The sequence below is a fragment of the Tachysurus fulvidraco genome, chromosome 23, assembly GCF_022655615.1.
Source record: "Tachysurus fulvidraco isolate hzauxx_2018 chromosome 23, HZAU_PFXX_2.0, whole genome shotgun sequence".
In the NCBI taxonomy this organism is placed as follows: Eukaryota; Metazoa; Chordata; class Actinopteri; order Siluriformes; family Bagridae; genus Tachysurus; species Tachysurus fulvidraco.
The window spans coordinates 5,518,195-5,545,893 of record NC_062540.1 but is presented as its reverse complement, the minus strand read 5'-3'; the positions used below and the strand labels follow the sequence as shown (position 1 = coordinate 5,545,893).

At 37.8% G+C, this 27,699-nt stretch overlaps 3 protein-coding genes across 10 annotated transcripts in view; 2 read left to right on the top strand and 1 right to left on the bottom strand.

Annotated features, from left to right (window-relative positions):
• Positions 1–156: 156 nt before the first annotated feature.
• On the bottom strand, positions 157–7,165 carry idh3g (isocitrate dehydrogenase (NAD(+)) 3 non-catalytic subunit gamma). Its single transcript, XM_027144960.2, has 13 exons — positions 7,054–7,165; positions 6,531–6,578; positions 6,357–6,368; positions 6,132–6,229; positions 5,787–5,902; positions 5,462–5,522; positions 5,122–5,254; positions 4,785–4,918; positions 2,717–2,819; positions 2,378–2,524; positions 1,865–1,959; positions 1,348–1,408; positions 157–1,009 (listed from the first exon to the last, which is right to left on the bottom strand). Exons 1-13 carry the CDS (start codon positions 7,123–7,125, stop codon positions 908–910), a joined length of 1,182 nt encoding a protein of 393 aa, XP_027000761.1. The 5' UTR covers positions 7,126–7,165; the 3' UTR covers positions 157–907.
• On the top strand, positions 6,781–18,196 carry fam3a (FAM3 metabolism regulating signaling molecule A). Of its 3 annotated transcripts, none has more exons than XM_027144962.2 (10): positions 6,781–6,870; positions 9,969–10,025; positions 11,121–11,228; positions 12,071–12,094; positions 12,182–12,305; positions 14,079–14,137; positions 14,822–14,872; positions 14,952–15,036; positions 15,245–15,371; positions 17,611–18,196. In XM_027144962.2, the coding sequence occupies exons 2-10, from the start codon at positions 10,013–10,015 to the stop codon at positions 17,707–17,709; spliced, it is 690 nt and encodes a 229-aa protein (XP_027000763.1). In that variant the 5' UTR covers positions 6,781–6,870; positions 9,969–10,012; the 3' UTR covers positions 17,710–18,196. The 3 variants fall into 3 exon arrangements, with proteins under 3 accessions (XP_027000763.1, XP_027000764.1, XP_027000762.1); XM_027144963.2 differs by lacking the exon at positions 6,781–6,870 and adding an exon at positions 8,944–8,963; XM_027144961.2 differs by lacking the exon at positions 6,781–6,870 and adding an exon at positions 8,970–9,294.
• A 2,093-nt stretch (positions 18,197–20,289) lies between these two features.
• The window catches only part of si:dkey-151g10.3 (serine/threonine-protein kinase WNK3), a 45,088-nt gene continuing 37,678 nt past the window's right edge, over positions 20,290–27,699 (top strand). For 2 of the 6 annotated variants that reach the window (XM_047807002.1, XM_047807005.1), the window contains exons 1-2: positions 20,296–20,406; positions 20,650–21,175. The gene's annotated coding sequence lies outside the window, so the exon portion shown is untranslated. Of the gene's footprint in view, positions 20,407–20,649; positions 21,176–27,699 lie in introns of all 6 variants that reach the window. The other 4 variants (XM_047807006.1, XR_007139240.1, XM_047807004.1 and 1 more) reach the window with 4 other exon arrangements.

Here is a 27,699-nt window from a genome sequence, read left to right as displayed (position 1 = left end):
GCCTCAGAGAGGAATTTCTCAAAAGCAAGTGAAGCGAGCACAGAAAATGTCTGCTAGAATTTGTCCTGTAATTAAACTTTACCCCATGTGGTCTATCCGTGTGTTAACAACTTGACAGCTACTTACAGCTTATAAAGCACAGACAATAAGGAATAATGAACTTTATAAGCCACTTTATTGACACGAAAACATCAGGCACGATACGATAAACCATACTTTTTCTCCTCAAAAAAAGGTTCCCATGTAATAATGGAAATGCTATGACAAACATACCGGTTTACAGATAAATGCGTGTGTGAAAAACTCAACCCTGGTCAAATAGTAAGAATAAGATTAGATTAATGAACACCATTTGTGTTGTTGAGAAAGACTTACACCATGGGAACTTAATATTTTATGTTCAGTATTTTCTAAAATCATTCATTAAAGTGCCCTAAGCACCTTTATCAAATAATTTGGCTTAGGGAAAAACAACAACATGTATGAATGAAACATTGCTGCAAATCGGAGTTGTTTAACAATAGAACCATAACCTATACATAAATATCATTAACACATAATCCTTATGTTATATGACACGTATGTGACCCTAGATGGAGAGCAATCAGGACAGAGCGAATGAAAATGTCTTCCAATACAACCTGTGAACAGCATAAACATATCTTTATCCTCTGTCCAGATTCTGGAGTGCTATAGTTTGAGAATCTGTGTGTAAGACATGATTTATAAAAAAAAAAAAAACCTGAAATGGCAAACGAAGATTGAAAAAAAATAAAGCCAGGCTTAATTTAAGTAATTCCACTTTAGTATGCATCGAGTTGTATTTACATTTTAAACACAGTGTCATCATTTTACTGAGTGCTTCATTACCATACACGGCTATGGAGGTGCTATAGTAGTTCTAGCATTAAAGCTCTGAAGTTAGCGGGCCGCTGCTCTTGATGTTCCTCATGATGGCCTGTACCACCTCTGAGGTAGTGCCCTGCCCTCCGATGTCTGGTGTATGCAACTACAGCACAAAAGACAAAAGAAAAAAAAAACAATATTATTTGTATATTGTGGCCCTGGGCAAGGTTCTTTATCCTCAATGGATTGGCTTTTTGCTTGGTTTGGATTCTGCTTCATTCTATAGAGCATAAAGCCACATTGCATGTACGTGCAAAATCTGAGAGATTTGAATGACAAAAACGGGGGTAAGAAACCTCTAAACAAACAGGTTCATGTTCGTTATAGCATGTAACAAAGTGACCAGCATTCTCTTACAATGTTAAAACACAAGTACATAAGTCTCCCTTATTGTGGCATTAGTTCACGGGTCCTCATTCATCAAGAATGAGGTGACCTCACCTGAGTCTCGTTCATCGTGGTAAAAACAGCACTACGGATCATGCTGGCATACTCATGAAGCCTAAAGAGAACAGGGAAGAAAAGATTACACAGATTAACATCAGTTATATTTTTTAAAGTGTCTGCATGCAAAAGTACACATTAGCTGGACTATATTGTAAAAGGAACAGTCCAAAAATTATATTCTGCTACTTTAAAGATCTGAAGCTTTCAGACAAAGTCCAAGTGCCACAGACTGGTTAAATTCAAAATTAGTCTTAAAGAGGAGCCAGGTCTATGCAACAGCCTCTTAATGTTCTAAAATGATTTAATCATTCGAAAAAGTAAATAAACTAATAAATCTACAAGTACCGTCCATAAATCCAGGCCCTAAAATGTCTGCATCCAGCTTGGCTCCAGATTTCAGGTGCTGAGGGAAATTACTAACGTCTCAAACTGGCCATTATGTGAAACTGCTGTGTGTGGGGACAACTTAAAATAACAGACAGGGTCAGTTAGGCTGACGTGTGCAACTTACTTGAGGTGATCCAGCATGAGACAGCTGGCCAGTAGCATCGCAGTGGGATTGGCAATGTTCCGGCCGGCGATGCTCTTCCCAGTGTTTCGAGTGGCCTGTCAGAATAATAAAGCCACGAATCACACCAACCTCCACACACACACCCAAAACACACCCCTACCCCCTACACATACACCCACCCACTACACCCGCCCTACCCCTCACATCCCCACACACCTGAACACCCCACTACACACACCCGCACCACACACACACTACACTCCCCCACTACACACACACACACACACACACACACACTACACTCCCCCACTATACACATACACTACACTCCCCCACTACACACATACACTACACTCCCCCACTACATGCACACACAAACACACACACTACACCCACACCACCACCCACATAAACCCACACCACCACCCCGCATCCCCCACACACTACCTACACACACCCAACCACTAAACACAACTTTTTAAATACACTCTTCTCATAACAACATGTGCTCACTGTTTCAAAAACAGCATAATCTTTCCCGTAGTTGGCTCCAGGCACCAGTCCAGGTCCGCCCACTAGCCCAGCACACACGTTGCTGACCACATTACCATACAGATTAGGCATCAGCATGACATCAAACTGGTGGGGCTTGGAAACAAGCTGAGAAAATACAACACACCAAACAAAACACAAATAAGAAATCAACAAGGCTTTTCTTTTTAAGAGGTAAGTTCCCTTTTCAGTATGAATACATATTGATTATCCACACCATGTGGTTGAAACCATAGATAGAAAATATAGACTTGAATTTGTAGAATTCTAACTAGAAAGTGTAATTAGAATTATACTGACCTGCATAGTGGTGTTGTCTACAATCATGCTGTCGAAGGCAATGTCAGGATATCCAGAGGCCACCTCTTTACAGCACTGGAGAAAGAGGCCGTCTCCCAGTTTCCTAGTAAGAGAAAGAGAGAGAGAGGAAAGTAAGAAACAATGACAAAGAAACAAACAAATAAGCAGATTTCTTGATCAGGGTTTGTTTGCCTAAAGCTCTTATTTTGTCTTCTGGGAAAGATGTAAATATCTTATGTAGCTTCTGAAGGGCAGCATTAAATGAAATATTTTAACAATACCATATATGCTAATTCTATTCAAAAGTACAGTATACATCCCCGGGTTCTAACTTAAACTTTTACACCTTTTGTAATAGGTGTGTATGAATCCCTAAATTGTCCTCAGTGTTTATACAACATGTGTGTTTATACATCATGTGTGTTTATACACATCATAAAGCCGTTGTTAGAGAGGGGTCAAATAAACACAAGATGCCGGAAAAGCAAAAAAAAGGCAAGTCGTTTTTCTGAGGACCGTTTAAATGTTCAGGACAAACGAGGGACTCCACAAAACAAAAACAAATCAGTCGCTGATCATCAAACAATAAAAATTAATCGCATGTAAACTTTTAAACCAAATTCAGTTATTACTGTGTTTAGTGGACTATTTGTGTAAACATCTATTATGTGAAATAGCTTCTTCAATTCAGAGCTAAAAAAACAGTTTTATGATCAACATTTATATTGTTTTAATAATTACCACAGTGTAGATTCTGAAAGGTTTGTGTAAACTTCTAAACAACTGTACATCAATTCCTAAGTTTATATAATGACTGCCAGTCACAGCAACATGGAAAATAAGAAAAAACTATGGTGAATACAAAGAATCGGCTTTGTTTCAGGTTTGCTCACGAGTCGTTCTGTCCAGTATCACTTTAGTATGTGAAACAGAAAACTTGCCTGAATTGTCCCATTAAAATGAATTGGGCTTGTTGATTAAATCTGAGTGAGGTAAACTTTTTTAACCACTTTACATTTTCTTTTGAGATCAATTCAAAATGTCCCAAATGCCAGGAAAGCACTTACACTTACATGTGCTGTTCACGATTCACTGCGGTTTGTTTTATATAAACAATAAAAAGATAATTTTGCTTACATTGTAAGTGACAGAAGCTCATTTTCAATTCAGTGAGGAAGCCAGAGATGAGACATGCCAAGAAAACGCTGTCCAAGCAACCATGAGGGGAAAACCTTGAGGATTCTGGGAGTGATGTAATCCTTAGTGAAATTTTGAACGCTATACACTTCACCGTGTTTCCACCAATGATTTAGATATGTGAAACTAAATTGTCTTACACAACAGGCCTCAATTATCGAGCAGGGTATTATCCATATACCACTATTCAAAAAATAGCCTTTAAAGTCTGAAAAATTGGAATATTCTACTCCTGCTAAGACACCCGTGGCCTTTCACAGAAGGCTTTTTCCCAAGTATAAATGGATACAAAACAAATATTCTTCAGTTTGGCTTACACAAACATTTACACAGCTTTACTCTGACACTGATAAATGAAGCCTAGTGGAAGTAAGTGGGGATGTGGCAGCCTAGTGGGTAAGGTCTTGGACTACCAATCAGAAGGTTGTGAGCTCAAATCACAGGTCCACCAAGCTGCCACTGCTGGTCCCCTGAGCAAGGCTTTTAACCCTTAATTGCTCACTTGTATAAAATGAGATAAAATGTAAGATGCTCTGAATAAGGGTGTCTGCCAAATGCGGGAAATGTAAATAAAATGTAAAAGTAAAATGGCAACATGCCAAATTATTGGCTCTCACTCACTCACATGCACATACACATTCTGTTTAAAATACCAACTGCATTCATTCTTAACGTCCTTTAACTAAGACATTCTGGAGAATAAGTTAACCCCAGTCTTTATAGGTGGTTTAATGGTAGGAAAGAGAGTTTATAGTGATGATTTATGATCAAAGTTCATAAATCCCAAGATTCAACAAAAGGTCAAATAGGAAATAGGCATATTAATCTGTAGTGAGGTCCTGTTGAGACATGTACGTGCACAACGACTCACATGATGTTGGCCTTGTGCACAGCCGTGACCCGACGTCGTCCTTTCTCTCTGGCCAACTTGAAGGCATACTCGGCAATACGCAGAGAGTTATTCCGTGTGATGATCTTTAGGCATTCCACCACACCAGGTACACTCTATCACACACACACACACACAGGACCACTTGTCAATGTGGACTAATTGTAATCTGGCTTGTGTAGAAGAAACAGGAAGACTTGATAAAGACTACAAGTGAGACTTGAGTACTATAATTAAATGCAAAAAAAAAAAAAGAAAAGAAAAGATGCCAAAAAAAGGATAGAAGATAGGATCCTTCAAAGGGAAATATGGTGGTTACCTCATGCTCCAGGCTGCTGTATTCCCCTTCTGTGTTCTCTCGAATGATAATAATATCAATGTTCTTATGGCGGGTCTGAACCCCCGGCAAGGACTGGCAATGCATCACGTTTGCATACAAGTCCAGACTGGTGCTGAGAGATGTAGAGATGTAGAGAAGGATGAATAGAAAAACACAACAAGTTTTAAACGGACAGTTGGGGGGGGGACGACACACGACTGCTGTTGACTGAAGAAAAGAATGTTGAAATCTGGCAGTCAACCGCAAAGAGAAAAAGAAAAACCTTGTCATTTTGAAGATTATATCAATAGTCAGTTACTGTAATACAAATTCTGCTTACCGAAGAAGATTGTTCCTTGATTTGTGTGAAGGTGGCAGTATGTGGTTTGTCTCAATGTTGCCTACAAAAAAGGAAATCTATCTAAGCACAAAATGACTAAATTCAAATGGAAAAAAATAATGAAATAGTAAATGTACAACATCTTAAACGATTCAAAATAAGTTCAATTACGTATGTTAAATATGTAATATTTTTAAAAAATGTATCCGGTGTGTGAACAACTGACCAGACAGAAGTTTATGTGAATCATGTGAAATTATATAAAATATTATTTTGGCATAATTCTCACAAGAATGTCTATTATAAGCAATGGCAGAGCGCTAACCCTTAAGAGCAACTCCATTCCGGCGTATAGCCATGATGGCATTGTTGATGTCGTCCTCGTTAATTAGGGAAGAGTTGACATTGACCACCTCAAAGTCCACAGGAACGCAGCTGAACCTATGACATATTTGTGCTTGCGTTTATGGTCTTTGGGGTTAAACACTAAAAAATATGAGCAAGAACCTTTACAGTACTTTACTTTATTCAAAATGAATGTATTCTAATGTATTCCAAATTATTCTTGACATGGTTTTGAGTTGTGCTGCTGCCATATGACATATTCCTATTAAAGTAAATGAACAACATGTTACATTAAACTGATAGAGATAGTGTTTCTGAGACGGACCTGAAGAGTTCTCGCACATGGTTAAGCAGGTCCGGGCCGATCCCGTCTCCTGGAATCAGTGCGACAGTGTGTCTGCCGCCATACCTGGCAGGTGGAGGCTGAGGACATCAACACATCGCTCAGACTTGCATTTATCATGCTATGGCACTTAGAATTTTTGCTATGAAATAATAATATTAAGTGTATGACATTAAGGAATGCTTAAACATAGTGTGTGCTTCTTACTATGCTTTTTCCCTGAGGGGTGAGAAGAGAAAAGAGGAGGTTAGAAAGCATTAGTAAAACCAACATGACTAACACATCACAAATATTTCAACATATCTAATGTGGATCAGGGTGAAGTCTCTCTTTCAGAGACATCCTGTAATCTACATCAGCCTGAAAAAAATTAACACCCACTGTGTAGGTTGAGTTCTCTCTTTGGTTGAAGAGAGCTGTTCCAAACACCTAAGGAGAAAATGGATTTGATACGCAGTTAAAGCCAGCACGATTAACATCAGATTGATGATGATGATATGATTCTTTTCTGACCAATCCCAACTCCGGCGTTCTATTTGGGTGGTGACCAGGGTGCTGTGTTTTGATTGGCCAGATACTTCCTACAGACAAGCAACGAGCCAATCAAAACAAAGACGTAGGTACCCGCTAATTTGCATGACTGATGCTAGACATCGAGTTAGCACATGCGTATTCTCTTACGTCCACAAGAATATCTGAACTTATTCTCTGTTTTTCACAGGTATTGTACGTCTAATTACACAATTTCTATGCCAGACATGACATCCTTCTTAAACGTGTAGTTCATGTACAAGCTAGCCGCACCTTTCGGCAAACGGCCATGCGGAAAATTGTTCCTTTTAATGTAGTGATATGTAAATTCTAATACTATAAAGTGAATAAATATAAATAATTAATATCTGACCTTGACCGTATTTCCACGCTGTATTGGGTTTAAGGCTTTAGACAGAGACAGCGCAGCTCTGGACGCCGCCATCTTGAATTTCAGGTTATAAAATTCCGGTTGAATAACAAATCTGTCTATGCTTCCTATGTAGGTGCCCTACATAGGCCACTACATGGGCCTTATGATACTTTTTTTAACACACTCTGTTGTGCGCTATAGTTTAGTAAAAATATACACTGTGATTCATAACATTTGACAAAATACTTTTAAAAACAATGTAATAATTTGCCAAATAATTTGTAAAACATGTTTAAAAAAATTAACATTTTCAAGACGTGTTCATCTAACGAACAGGAAGGATACTTATAAATATTTATAAATTCAAAATAAAAGCCCATAGCCCATGCCAATTACCCCTGTACATTTCCATCCCATGTTAGGAAAATTGGCACTGATAAAGATCTAGAACATACTGCTGATGTAAAACCCACCCAACTTTATCCTCGTCATCCTCTACTCTCTCACCAGTTACCTTCATATCTTCTTTCAACACATCCATATATTTCCTCTTTTTTTGTCCTTCTTGACCTCTTACCTGGCAGCTCCATCTCCAACATCCCTCTTCCAAGATCATCCTCCTCTGTACATGTCCAAACAATCTCAATCTAGCCTCTCTGACCTTGTCCTCAAAACAGCCAACCTGAGCCGTCCCTCTGATGTGCTCGTTCCTAATCCTGCCCATCCTCGTCACTCCTGAAGAGAACCTCACCATTCTCGTCTCTTCTACCTCCATCTCTGCCTCATGTCTTTTCCCCACTGCTACAGTCTCTAACCCATACAGCAGAGATGCTCTCACTACTGTCTTCTACTGTACACCTTTCCTTTGATTCTTGCTGACACATTTTTCCACCCACTCCAACCTGCCTTCACTTTTTCCACAGGTCTAGTGTTTATCAAGTTTGCAGAACGTACCCTTAGAAGAAACTATGCTATTATTTGCAGTTAGCCATGTAAATGTATACAATTTCTTTAATTTTTTTATTTTATTTACAGCAAGAAAAAAAAAAGACTTTTTGTGTTCCTGCTGCTATTGGGTTAATGGCAGGGCACAAAGTAATGAGGGGCAAAAAAAAAAATGGCAATAGCTTGTGACACATAGCTGTTATGTGATGGCCCATCGATTTATCACACTGAAAAAAAAATTACTCATGTCATCAGATCCAGAGAAGATCAGGAGTTATTTTTTCTCAAAGAAAAAATGTACTATGTACTATGCACAGATAGATAGAAGATCAGGAGGTAGTTTTTCTGTACCATGTACTATGCAAGGATAGAGAAGTCAAGTCAAGCAATAAATAAGTAGGCAAATAATTAAACAAAATCACATATTTCTACCAGACAGATGTTAATAAATAAATAAATGAAAAATAAAAAAGAACAAAAATGCTTCCGACCCTAACCCCCCCCCAAAGAAACAAAAAAAAAAAAAACAAAAAAAAAACAAAGGGTTAGGTTTTGCCCCTCTCTTACAACTCCCACCCCCACGGCATTCACTAAATTCCAGGGGGTTTGTTACCACAACGTAAAGTGGGCGTTTCTGGTGGTCTTGGAAAAACGCCCACTTTAAAAAAAAAAAAAAAAGAGCGTACCTACGATAGATAACGAAGAACAAAACAGTCATACAGGTAGATTTTATATTTTATATCTATTATGCTTTATTATCTTACTTATATTTTCGAAAACAAATAAACAACCAAAAACTACGGTTAGGGTTAGATTATCAAATAGACCACACCTGCCGGATGACGCAATATTTGATACGCTGTTCTGATATCCCTGGAAATAAGTGCATCCCGCTCTCCCACACCTACATATGTGATGTATACAGTATAAATAGAGCGAAGGGGGCGCGAGGATTAAAGTCGCAGGTGAGGAGTGTGTCACGTGGTTGGTGACGTATTTCTCCGGCAACAAAACCCGGAAAAAAAGAAAAAAAAAACCTCTCTCTCAGATGCGCTGTAATATTTGCTCTGTTTGCGCTATCATCCGATACTTTATCTCGAACATTCGGAGTTGAATCGAGGATCAGGACGTTTGGTCTGTGGATGGGGGTTTAAATCAGATGTTTTGATCATGTGCGCGAGGTCACGGTTTCGGCGTAGAGGAATCAGTCACGCGCGCGCTTCACTCCGTCTTTGCTGCTTCCCAGAAACTTCCTAACTGTAACAAAACAACGCCAAAACGTTCAACATATCAACGGTAATTCAACTTTTTTCTTGTCATTCTGAGCCAGTGACCTCTAGATATGTTAGCTTCATATTAGCGAACTTAGCCCGACAATGTAACCTTAGAAACGCGGACACGTTAAGATTTTACCTGTTTATATATCATCTCATCCCGGAAGTCTTGTGTGTTTATGGTATACTGATCGCATCAGGTGCGTTTCTCAGTCTTGTCTCGAGAGAGGGGGTGTTGGCTTACACCTGCGTATTGTCTTTTAAAATCCTAATTTGTTTCTGCTGCTTGAATTTCAGTGCTGGAAACCAATCCTGTTTCCTAAATGTTGTTCAGCTTTCTTTAGATTACAGTTTGCAATGTTTATATGATGTGTATTCTCTACTATATAAGATTTACCTGTTGGTCCTGTCCTGGACAGACTGTTATTCTTTTGGATATGACTATAATTCTCAAAACTCTCTAAAAAAAATCTTCACTACACTCATGAAATTGTGAGATTGCAATCTTGATTGATTGCAAAACTGGTTTATGTCTTACTGGAAGACATTTTTCATTAACATTGATTGATTGAGGGGCTTGATGGTATGTGAGCTAATGGATTGGAAAAATGTGGACTATCCGGCACAAAATGCTTGTAAAGAAACCTCCTACATAAACTGTCTGATTAATGCTTTTTCTTTTCTCCTTTCAAACAGGAGGCTCGATTTTTAATCCGTTCACGATCAAGAGTCCAGAGATAATGAGGCTGGCAGGTGTGTAAAAGTTTATTCACCTCTACTCGTGTTTATGTAGAGTTTGATTGTACAGATTTGGGACACAGAACACGGTGTATGTCTTTGTTGTATATTTAAACCACTTGGATTAGAAATTCAAGAGCCAGGCAGCATAAGCATAGAGTTATTTAAGGGGGTAAACAGTGATACAAGTAGCTCCTGTGAGCTCCAAAGACCAGAAATAAATAAGTACGAACAGAAAAACTATGTTCAGAATCCACGGTTTCACATCAGATAGACATTTAAAAAAATGTCTTGTGTTTTATTTCTTACGATAGCGTGATTACAGAATTTGTTCTAGCATGCCTTAAAAAGAAATATGTGGTGTTCATCCTATCTTGACAGCCACCCAGAAGAAAATTAAGTGAAGCAAACCAAATATGCTTCATATATGTGCCATATGAAGATAACATGTTGTAACAAAAGAAACCACACCTAAATTAAACATTGTCAAGTAATTTAAGAACTCTTTGTGGATTTTGTTTGTATTTGTTCAACCGGTATCTTGAGTGCATGATCCTGCTCAGTGTATGCAGCAGATCCGGTAAATGACGCAGCAATACTAACCAAATTTAGATTACACACAAGATTAGAGAGTGTGTGTGTGGGAGATGTTCTCATGATGTTTACCATATCAACTTCAAAGCAAAAACGTTAAAATAAAATGTTTAAATATTAAAAATATTTAAAGAAAAATCTACCAGTCAACAGTCTCATTCCATCTGAACTGCTAGGTTTTTAAAATGGGAAGAATGCATTATTTATTCATAAATTCAGCAGTAATCTGGTGACTTTGGGCTTCATGATGTTTGCATGTCAAATATTTTCTGTTGTGTTCATGTCAAAATCATTCATCTACAACATTCAAAATCTGTTCTGTTGTAGCGGGTTTCACAAAATTACAGCATGTAGCACTTCATTCCTCAGTTATTTTGTCCAGATAAATCGACATGATGGTTTTTCACAAAATTTTGCGAAATGAAAACGGAATACGAGCCTTGTACCCGAGTTCAGGCGTGACCTGATGTTTAACATGTTCATGGCTTAATGATGTTGTCTCTCTGTTCCTCATAGGACCACTGCGTGCGGTCGCTGTCGTGTTCCTTGTTGGCTTAACCTGGCTTCTGGCAAGTTCCATACTAGGAGGAGATGGAGGTTCAGTCATGAACATGTTCTTTCCCGGTAAGCGGAAGAAAACTAGGACTCATTTTATAACTTTTTAACAATATTGTCTGTCTGGCTTGTTGCAATCCATTGCACAATAGCTCAAATTAAACTCCTAATAGTTGTGTTGCATTCTACACACTACTACTATTACTACTACTACTACTACTAATAATAATAATAATAATGGATGCATGGTGGCTTGGTGATTAGGTGTTTGTCCATTTAGTGTATACCTTTTGCCTCAGAGTTTTCCTTCAGATGCTCAGATTTCCTCCTGCATTCCAAATAAATGCGTTCTAGGCTGATTGGCATCTCTAAATTGTCCCTAGTGTGTGAATGGGTGTGTAAGTGTTTGTGCCCTATGATAGACTGGCATTCTGTCCATTGTGTACCCTACCCTCCATGTTCCCTGTGAGCCAGTAGGATAAGTGGTGTAGAGGATAGCTGGATGGATGGATAATAATGGGCTCCAGAGTGCTGCAAAAGCTTTCGTTTGTGAGTTTAAACACAGTTGATGAACTTGGTGGGAGGAATCACATCCTCTCTAGTCCCTGTCAATCTGGGCACATGGCCTCTTGTAGCTCATGTATGAGGAAGAGGTCAAACAGCTGTTTTTGTTTTTTTCTTTCCTCCGAGTGTTACGCGGCCCTGTGATGCAGCAGGAGCAGCAGCTCAGAAAGGTTTAGTTTTCTGGTGTGAAATCAAGAAAAGGAGATGAAATTCAGGCTTGGGTCAACTCAACTGAACCTTACGATTCAGATGTCCATACAATTCTAGCAGTGTTACAATTATCCCTCTTTGGAGAATTCAGCTTTCTGATCTTTCACTGATCATTTCTGACTTTCTGCTATCCACAGGTGAAGAAGAGGAAACCACTCCAGGTACAAACTTTACTCGTTGGGAAATCTGACTCGTATATTTGGTGTTGAAAAATTCGGCTTAACGGTGCTTTGTGTCTTTTGTCCTAGAACCAGTACAACTCAAGTACAAGTGCGGGCTCTCGGCCCCATGTCCTCCGAAACACCTCGCATTCCGTTTGGTGTCTGGAGCTGCAAATGTTATTGGACCCAAATTCTGTTTGGAGGATAAAATGTAATTATATTTTTCAGAGCTCTTCTCCGTATTGTCAGAAAATCATTTGTCTAATCCCATTAGAAATACAGCATGATGAAATATCCATTAGCTTCTTTATCTGTCATTGTCTTCAATGACTTTCTTCTTAATTATATTTTCTATCTCTTAAAGCAACTTTGCACGCATCCAGATTGGAATCTGTTCTAAAATGAACTTTAATATGGTGTTATTATGCTAGACTACAAGATGTCTTTTTTTATTACTGCTTCATTTCATTAATTTGTCAAAATCGCTTCTGTATGTCCTATTTTTTTTTAAATCCATTTATATAGTTAGGATTTAATTTTATCCCCGCAAACATTACAACGTCCCAGCAACTATAAATGGTCGTTCTCAGAGAACAGAGAGAAAAAATGAAGCAGGAAACATTCCTGCCAAAAACATTCACTTCTCTTCACATATAATTACTCGATGATTATAAGTGTTTTTTCCTGTACCCGTTTAGATAAGTGTGCCATTTACAATTCTCTGTAAATGAGCAGAAATTATAGAAATAATAATGTCCCAAACATTTTCAAAAGCCGGGAAACTTTTCAACTGCTTCATTATTTGTCTCCTAGGCAAATCTATATCTGTGTGTGTATATACAAAGGAGAAAACATGCACTAAAGGTATATACCGTGTCGCTTGAAAGTTTGTGAGCCCTTTAGAAATTGGCACTTATATTTATGCATAAATAGGATGCAAAACATCATCAGATTCCAAAAACAGACAACGTGAACCCAAAGGATTGGTATTAAAAGGATTGGTATTTCATCTCATGGTCTAATTAGAGTCCAGCTGATTTTAGTCAATGGAATGACGATCAGGTCTCCGTTATTTAAAGAACAGAGATATATCAAAGTCTGATGTTCACGGAAGTGGATCATGGCACAAACAATGGAGATTTCTGAAGCCTTCATAAAAAGGAGTTATTGTTGCTCATCAGGCTGGAATAGGTTACAAAATCATCTCTAAAGAGTTTGGACTTTTTAATTTTCTATTCAGACAGATTCTGAACAAATGAAGACAATTGAAGACCGTTGCTATCCTCCCCAGCAAAGCTCAACCAACACCGATTACTCCAAAAGCAAGACATGTAACAGTCTGTTAGGTCAGAAACGAACCCAGGAGAACTTCTAAGCAAAGTACTGGGTTTTATTTTGGCTAATGTTTGTGAGTCTGCCATCAGAAGAACATTGAATATCCTATTTAGTTTGCTGAAGATCATTTGAACAAGCCAGAGAACTAGTGGAAAAATAATTTGTGGAGGAATGAGATGGAAATAAAACAGTTTGGTTTGAAATGAGAAACGTTATTTTTGGAGAAAGGCAACTACTAAATTACTAAATTAGTACTAAATTCATACTAAAAATAGTGGAAGGCTGTGGAACACCCACCAACATTCCAGTGTCTGAAAGGTTCACATACTTTTGCCAGTCACAGATATGTAATGCTGGATCATTTTTCTCAATAATTAAATGAATAAGTATAACATTTTTGACTCGTTTGTTGTTCACTTTGTTTACTTTTAGGTATTTCACAAACTGTGAAGAAAAATGTATGTACATATCTATGCTAAGCAAATGCTAAGCAAATGAGTTAAGCTCCCAACTGGTTTATACAATGCAGCTATTATTAATCTGTACACATTTACTTCCTGTTTGAAGACATTTCTCAAACAGGAAACCAGCAGATATGTGCCTGGTATTCATTAATATGCAAAAACCATCTTTTCTGTTGTCCTTTCAGGCTTATCAGCAGTGTGAAGAACAATGTTGGCAGGGGACTTAACATCGCCTTAGTAAACGGTGACTACCGCAATACGCGTGTTATAATGCTCATCGAGAATTATTATGCTTCTTTGCTACACTGTGATATTTATGAGAAGAGAGACCAACATTCGCGTCCATTAAAGCCGCCTCTGCTGTATTGCTTCAGAGCTTGAGAGAACAAATGATCCGGCTATACTCAATTTGCCTCAACAGTGCAAAATAACCCACAATTCCATGCAAAAATGGCAGGTGGTTTGGATGTTGTAAATGAGATGTTCTTGTGTTAACATTTCATTTCTGTATCTAGCGCGGATAAGTGTTAAAAGCTTTATAGTTTGAATATAAGCTGCAACTCAAATGACACATTAATCAATTAATGATTAATTCACCCATTATTATTATCATTATTCATTTTTTTTTATCTGTACAAATCCCCGTTTGTTGTTATTGTAGAAACCGTAACATTAATATAAACCTACGAGAGCTGCTGAAGTATTCACCAACTTCCGACCAATCAGAAGCAAGCATTCAAGAGCGATAACGATATCTAATTGGATGTGCTATAGGGAACATTCACACACACGATTTCATATAGTTTCCAGATGAATATGTGTATATATTATATATACACATGTATAATATACGTGTATATTGTTTGCTATATTGTATATTTATTTTTTTGAGGAGGAGGATGATACTAACACTTTGTTCATGTCTCAGGGGTCACTGGAGAGCTTTTGGAAATCAAATCATTTGACATGTGGGAAGGAGGTTGGTTTTTTCAAGTCATTCATGTGTGATTTTCTCACAGTCTGTATCCTGACATAACGACCGTTCTCGTTTTCCAAAGATGTGTCTGATTTGTTGAAGTTTTTGAGACCTCTTCATGAAGGAACCCTGGTGTTTGTTTCATCCTTTGATGATCCAGCTTCCAAGTAAGAGTCATGTTTACTGTATCTGCTGCACACATCTTAAATCACTCCATCGTGTAATGACTAAATCGATAACGTAATTTGAGGCTGCACCATAATCTCATAAACCAATCGCTATCAAATCCCAGTCTGGCTTTTAACAAGCACATCATTTCTCTTTGGGTAGCTTCGCTGTCCTGGAGTTAATGGCTAACTAATCTGTGGCTTTCAGGTTGAACGATGAGGCTCGGCGTCTGTTTGAGGAGCTGGGCAGCACGGCAATCAAAGAGCTCGCGTTCAGGGACAGCTGGGTGTTTGTGGGAGCCAAAGGAATAGAAAACAAAAGCCCATTTGAACAGGTAAGTCCAGCAATTTGATAATTAGCACACACAAACACACATCTGGAAAAAAAAATAGAAAAAGAAAGTACAATAAAAAAATACACCCTAGAAATGGACTGTAATAAATGTTTTAAAAATTAAATTTAATATTTAGTACATGCAAAACCCATTATTATTAGTATTTTTATTATTATTATTATCATTATTATTATTAATATATAACCTTTTTACATTTATATATTTGGTTTTTGTTTTAAAGTTAATTTATTTATTTTGAAACATACATGAATATATTTTACATTGATTAATTTTAGTATGTTGTTTCTACATAATTAGTATGTTGTTTCTACATAATGCTTGAATCTGATTGGTCATGAGGTGATAAGTTAGTTTCCCATAACAGCAGCTCTGACTGGACACACAGACAGACACACAGACAGACAGACACACAGACACACAGACACCAGTGTTGTATTCGAGTCCGAGTCAAGACCGAGTCCAGAGAGGGTTGAGTCCGAGTCAAGACCGAGTCCAGAGAGAGTTGAGTCCGAGTCAAGACCGAGTCCAGAGAGGGTTGAGTCCGAGTCAAGACCGAGTCCAGAGAGGGTTGAGTCCGAGTCAAGACCGAGTCCAGAGAGGGTTGAGTCCGAGTCAAGACCGAGTCCAGAGAGGGTTGAGTCCGAGTCAAGACCGAGTCCACATAAATCTGAGAAAAGACTTAAAAGTAACCCTCAAGCATGTTAAATTTTTGGTGGAAGCAATAAAAATGAGCAACAAGCTCAATCAGAAAAGCCACATATACCATTAATACTGTATATTACTCACATTGGTTAAAAAATGATGTCAGTTGAGGGCAAAAAGGAAACAATTACCACATATGACGACGTATAAAGACAATTTTATTACAAACAATTACAGCCAGTACCACCAGTACATAACACAACTGTACCACTTTACTAGCCCACATGACAATTCTAGTACACAACATTACTGTACCACATGTTAAACTAAAATATAACAACTTTTAACTTTCAAGGTTAACTACTGAATTTGCCTTGAATTATGTGCATTTCTAAGAGTTTTGAAGATTACAGATGGGTATAACTGCTTTTCAAATAGATAAGTGAGGACACCATCCTGTTACCCAGACGAGCACGATGTGGCCTCATGATTAATCCATGCAGACATTTTAAAAGACATTTTAAAAACAATTAGATTACAGCCAGTGACTGCAAATGACCTCCTCTGGTCTGACCTCCTCAGGTCGTCTGACCGTCTGACCTCGCACCAGTCTGATGCGCGCAAAAAATCACCAATCATTGTTCGTGTCAGTCTTACATCAGTTTAAAGAAACAGTAATATATATTTTAATAGGGACTCGTGTGGACTCGAGAATAAGTCCGATTCCAAATGTATTCGAGTACGAGTCAAGGCCGAGTCAAAATGTTTGCGAGTCCATGACAAGATCAAGACCATTAAAATATGGTCTCAAGACCGAGTCCATGACCGAGTCCGAGTCTCGAGTACTACAACACTGACAGACACACACACACACACACACACACAGAGACACACAGACAGACACACACACACACACACAGAGACACACAGACAGACACACACACACACACAGAGACACACAGACAGACACACACACACACACACACACAGACAAACAGAGACACTCACAGAGACACACACACACAGACAGACAGAGACACACACACAGACAGAGACACACACACAGACAGAGACACACACACAGACAGAGACACACACACACACACACAGAGACACACACACAGACAGACAGAGAGCGAGAGACAGAAACTGACAGAGAGAGATGAATGCTGCTAAGAAACTGTGATGACCGGAACTAACTTGTTTAGTGTTATGACACTTTTTTTCACTGACATGAAATTTATTGAGCTTCATTTTTTATTAGTATGTACTCACATCACTCAGTGTGAGGCATTTATTATGCACTACTATACATAATCATTACTGCCTCAACGTATATATGAAACAGACCCAAAGATAGCTGCACTGTCTATTCTGGTATTTATATCCACATATGCTTGGCTAAAACCTTACAAATGAGTTACCAATGAAAACTCTTCTTAATGATCACGAAGACTTAAGTACGAATGTTTTTAAAATGTGAGTACATTTTTCCTAAATACGCAGCTACGAAATAATGCGCACACATGTTGAATCTGTGTGACCAAACTCATCTGTGTTTCTCTTTTTCTCTCAGCGAATGAAGAACAGCAAAAATAGTAATAAGTACGAGGGCTGGCCGGAGTCTTTAGAGATGGATGGCTGCGTTCCTTTACGTGCCCCACTAGAGAGCTAATCTCTCGGATGAGCAACACACAAGGCTATGAACTTGACCAATGACTAAAGTCTTGGATATCACTTCCTTAACAGTTTCCTTTTGATGGAAATATTCCAATATATTTCTTGTAAAAGTGAATCATCACTTTGTTTCTATTAAGTATGTGTAACACTATGTAATGTACAAAAAAAAAATCTAGCCATTTTTGTACATAATGCATTTAATTCACCGTGTCACTACTTCATCACTCCATTAACTAATGGTACATCAATGCTTTGTGGATAAATGTGTAATATTCAGAATTTTTTTTAGTAACTTGTTATTGTTAGGCAACAAGGAATGCCTGTTTTTGTGTTAAGGTTTTAATACATTTTTGACATTATTTAAATGAAGCTTGTAGCACCGTTGCTGTGAGTCATATCAAACTTATTTTATAGTAAACATAAGAAAATGAGTGTGTGCTGTATTTTAAGTAGAATTGTTCAAATAAAATATGAACATGGTATTACGTTTACTCGATAAAGTTATTTTTATTTTATTATTTATATTTTTTATTTTTTGGTCTTGTTGAAGCATCATAGAGCCACTAGAGGGCGACATCGAATCAAGAATGTGTAGAAATTCGAGTAGAGATATTACATAAACTATTGAACATACAGCTATGTATTTTTATGGTTATAGTATAGCCTGCTAGTGTTGTGTAGTGTAGTGTTACAGAAAGTTATTAGAGATACAAGATGCTTCAGCCTCACATGTTTGCATGTTGCCTGGTGCCTCAGGGGTTTCCAAAGGATACTCCTAATCCCTCCCCATTCCAAAAATCCTTGCAGTAGGCTGATGGAGATTACTAAATTCTCTGTAGTGTGTGAATGGGTGTATGAATGTGTGCATGATCGTACCATGTGATGGACTGATATTCTGTACCCTGCTTTGTGCCCATGAGTCTCCTGGGTTAGTCTTCAGTGTCCCTGCAACCCAGTAGGATAAGTGCTGTAGAGGATGGATGACTGGATGGATGGAAGATGCTTTAGATAGAGTGTGTATTGTCTGTGTGTCTCGACATGCATTGCACACCTGAACTTGGGTAGTGTCTCCCATTTTTTTCTGGCAAATCAAATTGTATGGAGGGTTTATACATTTTCATGTGTCTACAGAGATGTTCTATGTCACACCAGTTTTGTCCTTGCTGTATGATTTGGGTCGGTGTAATGCTGAAATGTATCCCTTCTATTTTTATGGACCATAATACAACACATGCTGTGTTCAAAGAGACCAATGCATGCAAAAACATTCCAACCACAAAAAACATTCACGGTTAACATAGAGAGATCTATGTTAATCAATGGCCTTAGATGTATGCTAAAAGGTCTATTGCCATTGAATTCATTGCTTTAAATATAGTAAAGGAGAAAACACAATCACACCCCCAGTGTCACCCATATGGGGTGGGTCCAGGATGGGTCCCCCTTGAGTCCGGTTCCTCTCAAGGTTTCTTCCTTTACCAATTTAAGGGAGTTTTTCCTTGCCACAGCTGCCGGAGTCACCTCAGACTTGCTCATAGGGGGATAAATACATACACATTGTGAACTATATATATCTAATAATCTTGAATTTTTTATTCTGTTAATTCTTTTTCTTTTATTATTCGTTATTTCTTTTATCATTCCTTATGTTTACCTTCTATCCTATGTTTATGTTCTGTAAAGCTGCTTTGAGACAATGTCTATTGTAAAAAGCGCTATACAAATAAACTTGAATTGAAAACAAACACACAAAAAAAGACTTTTATAAATTGCTTATTTTAATTCACCTAATTAAACTGCTGTCTTGAACACAATTTCTAACGCACAAAAATATCATATAAAAAATCTTATTAAAAATTATTGCTAAAAATATTATAAAAAATTATTTAAGATAGGAAGAGGAAATGTTCATCCTCCAACCATGGTTATTGGAAAACCCAGGAAGTTTCTAGTGTGCAGCAAGAATTAAAAGTGTAATTAAAAAAAAACAAATGAACAGGCTAGAGAACAATTGAATAAATATAATTTCATAGGTTTGGTGCTTTTTTTTATTTCCATGAAAATTTTATATTTATGAATTTAAATTTTTTATCTAAAAATATATACATTTTTAATAAAATATTTTACTATATATATATATATATATATATATATATATATATATATACACACACATTATATATATATATATTACATTTTCATTTCAAATTCGCTTCAATTCAAGAGTATATTTGACATTGAAGGGTCCTTGTAATAATTACAATGTTTACATGGGATAACATAATGCGTCATTGTCACGTGATCTTTCATGTGAAATCGTGTAAAAAAGTCAGCAAATTTGTGACTCGACTCAGAGTCATGTGACGTTTAGTGCATATTAGTAATCGTGCCTGAATGGCCGGGCTTTGGATAAGCAATCTGTATCGTGAGCTTGAGAGAAATAATGCCGTATACAGTTCATACACGGGTTTAATTAAGCACTTACCAATTAGTTTTCCTCTTGCTGTGTGCAGATACTGTACGATTCAGAGTATCTGCGCGTTCCAGTGCGCGTTCGCGAGAGGCGTGTATAGGCAGGAGCGCGCACTTTAAGTCAGTGCTGTTTGCAATTCCACTGCAAAATGGAATGAAAAGACAGAAATAGGAAATATGGAACTGTGTACATGAACGACGCTCTAACAGCAGTTTCCAAGTGAGCTATACTTGCATGTGTGACGTTATACTACAGTACAAGTAGCTCTCTGACACGTTTAATCTTCAGCAACATGCAGTTTTACAGGAGACATACAACTCTTGTCCTTGTTACTAAAGAATAATGAACTTCGTGTTTTCCTATAACAGCACCACTTGTTTAGGTTTTATAGAGTACCTGTGCGACCTGCAGGCGTTTTCACACAGCTGTAACTGAGCGGTACTTTTGCTTTCTTTTCTACAGATTAAAAATACGATGCCTCTTATTTACTCGCGTGCGCGTTCCCGAGCAGGTGGGTAGACGCAGGAGCGCGCACATTCAGCCCTCCCCGTGCCGTCTACCCGGCTAAACACACCGAGATATGAAGAGAGACTGGTTCCGTGACAGGACTACAACACCAGACACTGCCGTGAACTATGTAAAAACAGGAGGAAGAAGACAAAATAAATTAAAACATGGATGTATTCACCGCTCTGCATGAAAAACCGGAACGTTAGGAGTGTGCATGTGAGAATCCGTGTGCGCGCGCGCGAGCGCATTCACTGGGGATTTAAACACGGCGCTCAAACAACGGACGTAAATAAACGTTTTATAGCCAAAAAGGAATACACTCGCTGTTTTGGGGGGGAAATGTTTTTAATCCTGGGATATTTGACCATGTGTTGGAATTCACAGGACTGCACAATGTTAAGGAATAAACAGTAAACAGCCCGCTTTTGTTCCCAGCCGTTAAATATAAACACAAGACGGTGGAAGATGCTTCATACCGGTGAGTAGACTATAACATCGATTTTATCCAATAAATAAGAAAACATTAACTAGAGACTGTGTTAGCTGAGAGTATTTTTAATAGGACGAACACACAGCAGTTCCAACCGTCTCACAGGAATCTTCCCTCAGGCTAATGTTAACAAGCTAACTGCTAATTCTGACAAGGTGCGTTTCAGACACGTACATCAACCGTTCTTCAGTCACTAATGGACTTTCCAGAACACAGCATTTATTGTGTAGTTCATGAAATTGTCTCAAAATAAACGTCTCTTTCAGTGTAGTAACAGGTAGCTACCGTCCATAGAGCCGGTTATCACTGTTGCATCACCAGGTGTTAATGTTTCTGTCCACTGGAGTAAAAAATAAGTACTGACGTTAAAGCGACGCTGTGAAACAACTTTACATTCACAACATGTACTCGGTCTTACAAAAAACGTTCCTTTTAAGCAAATAACATAAAAAACACGGATTCCTATGTTGTCTCTGAACTGCTCGTGCATAATGGTGTTATTTTTATTTATCACTATTAGGCATCACCCCAGGTCAAAGATATTTTTGGAAAAGTTTGGGTTTTATTGGGTATTATTCATTAATCATTGGGTTTGTTTCAATCAGCTTCCCAGCTCCCTGGTTCATTAATCAGTATATGGTGTAGAGCCACTGGTAAGAGCTGAACACATCTGAACACTGATGACTGTTTGCTCTGTAAGACTACAACCTTGTGTTGTAAAACATTTACATTTACATTTACAGCATTTAGCAGACGCCCTTATCCAGAGCGACTTACATTTTTATCTCATTTTATACAACTGATGGTTAAGGGCCTTGCTCAGGGGCCCAGCAGCGGCAGCCTGGTGGACCTGGGAATCGAACTCTCAACCTTCTGATTGGTAGTCCTTCAGATCTTAACAGATGCAAACAGGCTTAAATTAAATTTTTTAGGTATTTATACATAACATTACTCAATTCCAGTAATTTTTTTTTTAATCTTGGGCAGGACACTCCAAATTTCTAGAGAGCATTTGATTGGGCTTCAGATCTCATGAGTAGCTGAAATGTGGAATAATGTCATCAAAACTAATGATCTCTATAGAATCAGAATCAGAATCAGAAAGAGCTTTATTGCCAGGTGGTAGAAGGAAACTGTAAATTTTGAATGCATATGTCTTCTAAAAGCAAATTACATTATAGTTTTGGACTACATTGTCTTACAAATAACACTTAAGGCAAACATATTTGTACTAAAAGCCACAAAACATTATGCAGCTCTGTCCCATGTTTACATTTTTATGAAATGAGAAATGTTGAGTTGAGTGTTTATGAATACAGTTTAAGTAATGAATGAGGATAGGATTATAAGTCTCAGCTTTTGGCTATGAGCTATGGTGTTCTGTTTTAGTGTTGCATGTAAACTATTATCCATTAGTCATTATCTATTTGTCTGGCTAGAGTCATTATCTTCTCCTTATTTGTTGTGACTCAAATATGACTGCTTTGCGTTAAACTCTATTTCGCTCGGCTACTTTTGAATTTAACGTACAACCAGACTACACATCAGCCAATGTCTGTAATGCAGCAGGGGTTAGTAGCTACAGCACTGAGGTGCATCTCGACATTCACTGTTGCTATCCTATCTGCATGCGCTGCATCCGGATCGAGTAGCAACGCGCTGCCTGAACTTTACCATGCATGTGTTAATGTTTTATGACTCGATTTAATCTGCTGTACATGCATAAACATCACATATCAAACTTCACTTTACTTTGCTCTGTAATTCTATCTCATCTATACAGCAAATAGTTATCCAGATCTAATGATATTAAATAAAAAAAGGCCTTTTTTTTGTAAATCTTTGCTGTGTTGTTTTTATGCAATCAGTGATAACTATAAATAAACAAAAGAAAGTGATCTGAGATTGTTACTCAAGCAAAAATATATATTCCTGAAACGGATTTACAGTAAATGCAGAAATGAAGTATTTTTGAGTCATCATGCCATGTTAACAATTCTGGATTGTTTGTGATCAAAACTAAGTGTTTGTCTGCGTTTAAACTCCTGGTATTTTTTATATAGCACTGACAAGCAATTGTTGAGGGAACCAAAATCTCAAATAAGAAGAAGTTCAGATACAATTATTATATGTCCTGAGATTCTCTAACATGTAGGAAGGGACATTTTTAACTGTAAAATAAATTCCATGGAGCTCATCAGTATTTGGTTTGTTTCATGAACATTACTTAGGCCTGTATGTGTAATAAGTAATAATGTCACGACCCCGCTGGCTATGCTTCCTGAAACCCACAAGCCTGGCCTACTGATTTCTCCAACCCTAAGGATGTGTGTAGGATGTTCTATGGAAGTCCATCCCCTTGATTAATTAAATGCTTTAAATCGGAACATCAGAATGAGGTTAGAAAATTATTATGTAAAATTCAGAAGTGTTTAATTCTTGTAATTGTGATGAATTGTGTGAGATTAGTAGCAAAGCTCCTCTACGTGATCATGTGTGAGGTTGTAAGATGCTCAGCTCTTGCGTTGAAGCAAGACTTCCTCTGTACTTTTCACAAATCAACGCTTTTTATACTGTTCACAGATTGCTGTATTTAAAGATTTTGACACACGTGGGATGTGATTCATGTGATCCTTTACGTAGCTGGGATTTGTTGTCTATTTTGTAATCCTACCTATAACTAGAAACGGATTTTGAATTTATTTTTGTTTCTTTTTCTTTCTTGAGGCTATTAATAATAAAAGACTGTTTTATTACTAAATACACATTTTTGTCTAATATTCATTCTAACATTCTTCTCTTTGCTTTCTTGTTTCCAAAATTTGTATTGCTTTTATTTCCTTTTTTTGGTGGGGGATTCGATTCTTTTATTCATGTTCACACTACCACAGCATATTTTGTCAGTAAAGAAATCCCCCACAACTCTCACTCTTTCTATGTCCAACCCCCAACCCCAGTGTCTCATTGTTGTTTTCATTCACACAAACACATTTTTCGCACCCTTAACCCACCCCCACAACCCGTCACCCTTTTGGTCTATGCCTTGATGTCCACCCTCCTGAAACACACAGACACACACTGTGTCCCCTGGCTGCCTCTTTGTCTGCCTCAGTAAAAACAGCAGAGCTTGCTCAGGCCTGGGAGATTAACGTGTGTATACCCGTTAAGTGAGCGATGATAAAAACAAAAGGTGGGCAGAAGCAGGGAGGGTTCATCAATGTGGAGCTCCTGTTGTGTTTGGGTTTTCAGAGCTTTGTGGGAGCGGGAGATGCTGGCTGTGAGAGAGATGATATGAACCAGGCTGAGAACTTTACTGTGCCAGGGAACATCATGAGATGAGGAAAGCCTCACTTGATGAACTACTGCTCCACAGACACCTGTGAGAGCCTCGTCGTTTGTACAAACGAGTTAGGAAAGGTGTCAACCATGCCATACATTTCTGGCTCATATGTGTGTAATATATTTATGCTAATCACATTTCAGACACACCCATCCATTTCATTGTTCTCTATTAATACATATGGGTTGGGTAGGGATGTGAATGCCATACTGATCATGTTCTGTAAGTCAGTCAGGTGTGTATGCACTAACAGGAAGACAAATTTTAGTGAGTTTTTTTACATTACTAGAGCAAGCTTAAATGTATGAAATGTGATAATTGGTTAAGATTTTGATTTATCAGCTGTTGAAGCATATAATGAAATAATTCATGCACCTTTCTTATATCTTTACAATGCTACGGACATGTGCATCAGACCGAAAGCGAGAGGCACACTGTTCTGTACTCATTCTGTCCAGTGGCTTTTATGAGAACTCCTTGCCACGAGGACATACAGTAAACAAATCAGCTCCTGTTTAAACATGAACTTCCCCCTCTGTCATGTGTAGTCTGTTTTGCCTCTTTCCCTTTCACACGCAGGCACTTTTGTGTGCTTTCCAGTCTTTGATTTTCTCCCACTCTATTTGTTAGGGTTGTTAGAAATCTGATGGATTTATTCTGAACTGAAATATACCAGATCTGATGGTTGTATGTCTGTTCCTTTAACATTACATCAAAATAACATTGATCAAATTGGTGGGCAGCACCATAGAGTGGCCACATCACAGCTCTAGAGTCTACAATTTGATCCTGAGCCTCAGATTACTGTCTATATAGAGTTTCTCTGCATGTTTTCCACTTCCTAGGCTATTAGGCTTCCTCTAGGTTCTCCGGTTTCCACCCACCTCCTAAAAACAAGCCATAAGGTGGTTGACCACTAGGTGTGAATTAGTGTGTGAACGTGTGTGTATAGTACGCTCCAGTGGACTGAAATCCCATTCAGAGTCAGAACTGGGATGACCAGGATACAGTATTTACTGAAGATAAATGAATAAATATGTAACAGCAATGCATTCTTTTTATGTTATAACTGGAACCTAATTTAATTGAAACTATAAGGTATTATATATAAGGTGTTCTTTTTTTATGGATGTAATACAATAAGATAAATTAAAGTGTGGTTTGTTCGATGTCTCATCTGCATCGTATAGCAGTGTCAGTTAAATTCTGTGTGAGTAATAATCATTACAGAGTGATATTTATGACATAACACAGTATGACACGTTAAAGTATATTCCTTTGACATAATGTGTTATCAATAGGACTGAAAAAATCCCAAACTTTTACAAACTAAATCAGGAAGATAACGCCAACATGCAGGCCAGAATGCTTTCCCGGTTCACAAGAACAACTAGGCTAAGCGAAATAAAGAATTGACTGGAAACCAATAAATACTTGAGAAATAATGTTTTGTTCAAGCCTGATGTGAACAGCTGAGTGCTGCTGGTTTTGGACAATTTCCCCCAGATGTAATTTTTTGTTCTTAATTACAGTCTTCAAAGTTCCTTTTGGGAACCACTGTGCAAAGGGTTTTGGATTCTATCTATCTTCATTCGAACACCTCAGGAAACTATTCGGGATTGTGGTTATGATGCGACTCCAACATCTGTGTGCCATCTGCTCTGCAGGTGATATCTGAATAAACCAGGGCTTAATGACCATTAGTAGAACCAGCCTTAATGCATGTCCTTAAGGAACATGAAGGCACATATCAGCTAAAAGAGTGGTTAAGAAAGTGATAACAGTGTGCTCTTCATGTCTGGTATCTGATATTTGCACAGTAGAACTCAACAGTAGTGTAATTGATACTTTTGCATTGTGGTGAGTCTGATAAAGGAACCGCAGACAGGCAGCATACAGCTTAGACGGACCGTAAACAGCCTCTCGGACGTACGTAGTTGTATCTGACTGTAATATTAAAAATATTGGGTCTGAAAGAATTATTCAGCATCGTTAACACTTAAAAACTGTGAACAAATATTTCCGAAACATATTTCTTCTTGCTCACCTGCTACCAAACATCATTGATTAGTATAAGATCTCCTCCAACTCGGTCACCTGATAACTTCAAACACTCACCTGTTTGCATACACACTGCACACTTTAAACACCCTAGACACACCGTGTTACTTATGCCAGTGTTTGAACATAGCCTGCTTTATCAAAAATTAACCCTCTCTACTGGGCTTTTTAGTTAAGCCTAGTCGATTGGTTTGTTTTATATAATGGAAGCGATAAACTTGCGTCCATCTATCCACAAGCATCTTCCCAACTCTTGCCACTGGACACAAGCAATATTTCTCCCAGTGGCATCTTAGAAACCTGTCATGGTCAGAAATGGTGTGCATTCTTTTCTGAATAATTCATCCACTTTTTTTTTTTCATTTAGTTGTTTGCTTGGTAATAAAAATTTAGCACATAGTACTTATAACTTGTGTTTACACGGACTAGGCAAATTAGTTTGTACCCTTTCACTGCAAGTAGGCATCTAGACCATTTTGTGTTTTAATGTAGAAAACCGCATGCTGTGTGAAAAGCTTTTTAATCAATAACTTTTCAAAACAGAAACATTAAGCCAATGCAACAGACTGCACAGAACAAATTGCACTCACATATTGGGAAAATGGGAAACAGTTTTAAGAATCTCTGCTGATGCTGATAATTAATCATCTGTCAAGTAAAATCAGAACATAACAAATGCAAAATTTAAACTGATTCTTTTTGCAAGCCTTCTAAATACACGGTTCAGCCTATTAAAAAAGTATACGGCAAATAAAATTACAGGTTTTTGTTAGGTGGAAATTAAACCAAGCTACGTCATAGCAAATCATTCAATCATTCACTTTAAAATTCAAAATTCAAAACATTTTTATAGGCAAAAAGAAAAAAACACAGTTACCTCATTCTACAGGTGTACAGTAATAGTAAGCACTAAATTGGAAGTTTGTTAAAACACATTTTTGGGAAAGTCTCATTGCTTGATGCTGCCACCACCATGCTTATAATGTAATAATTAGTATGTTGTAATTAGTGTTCTTTGGGTGGTGAAACATCTTGTTGTTGTGCACCAAACACATCTTTTAGAAAACTCCTACCTTGAGCTCATCTCCGTGTACTTGAACTTTTTACATCC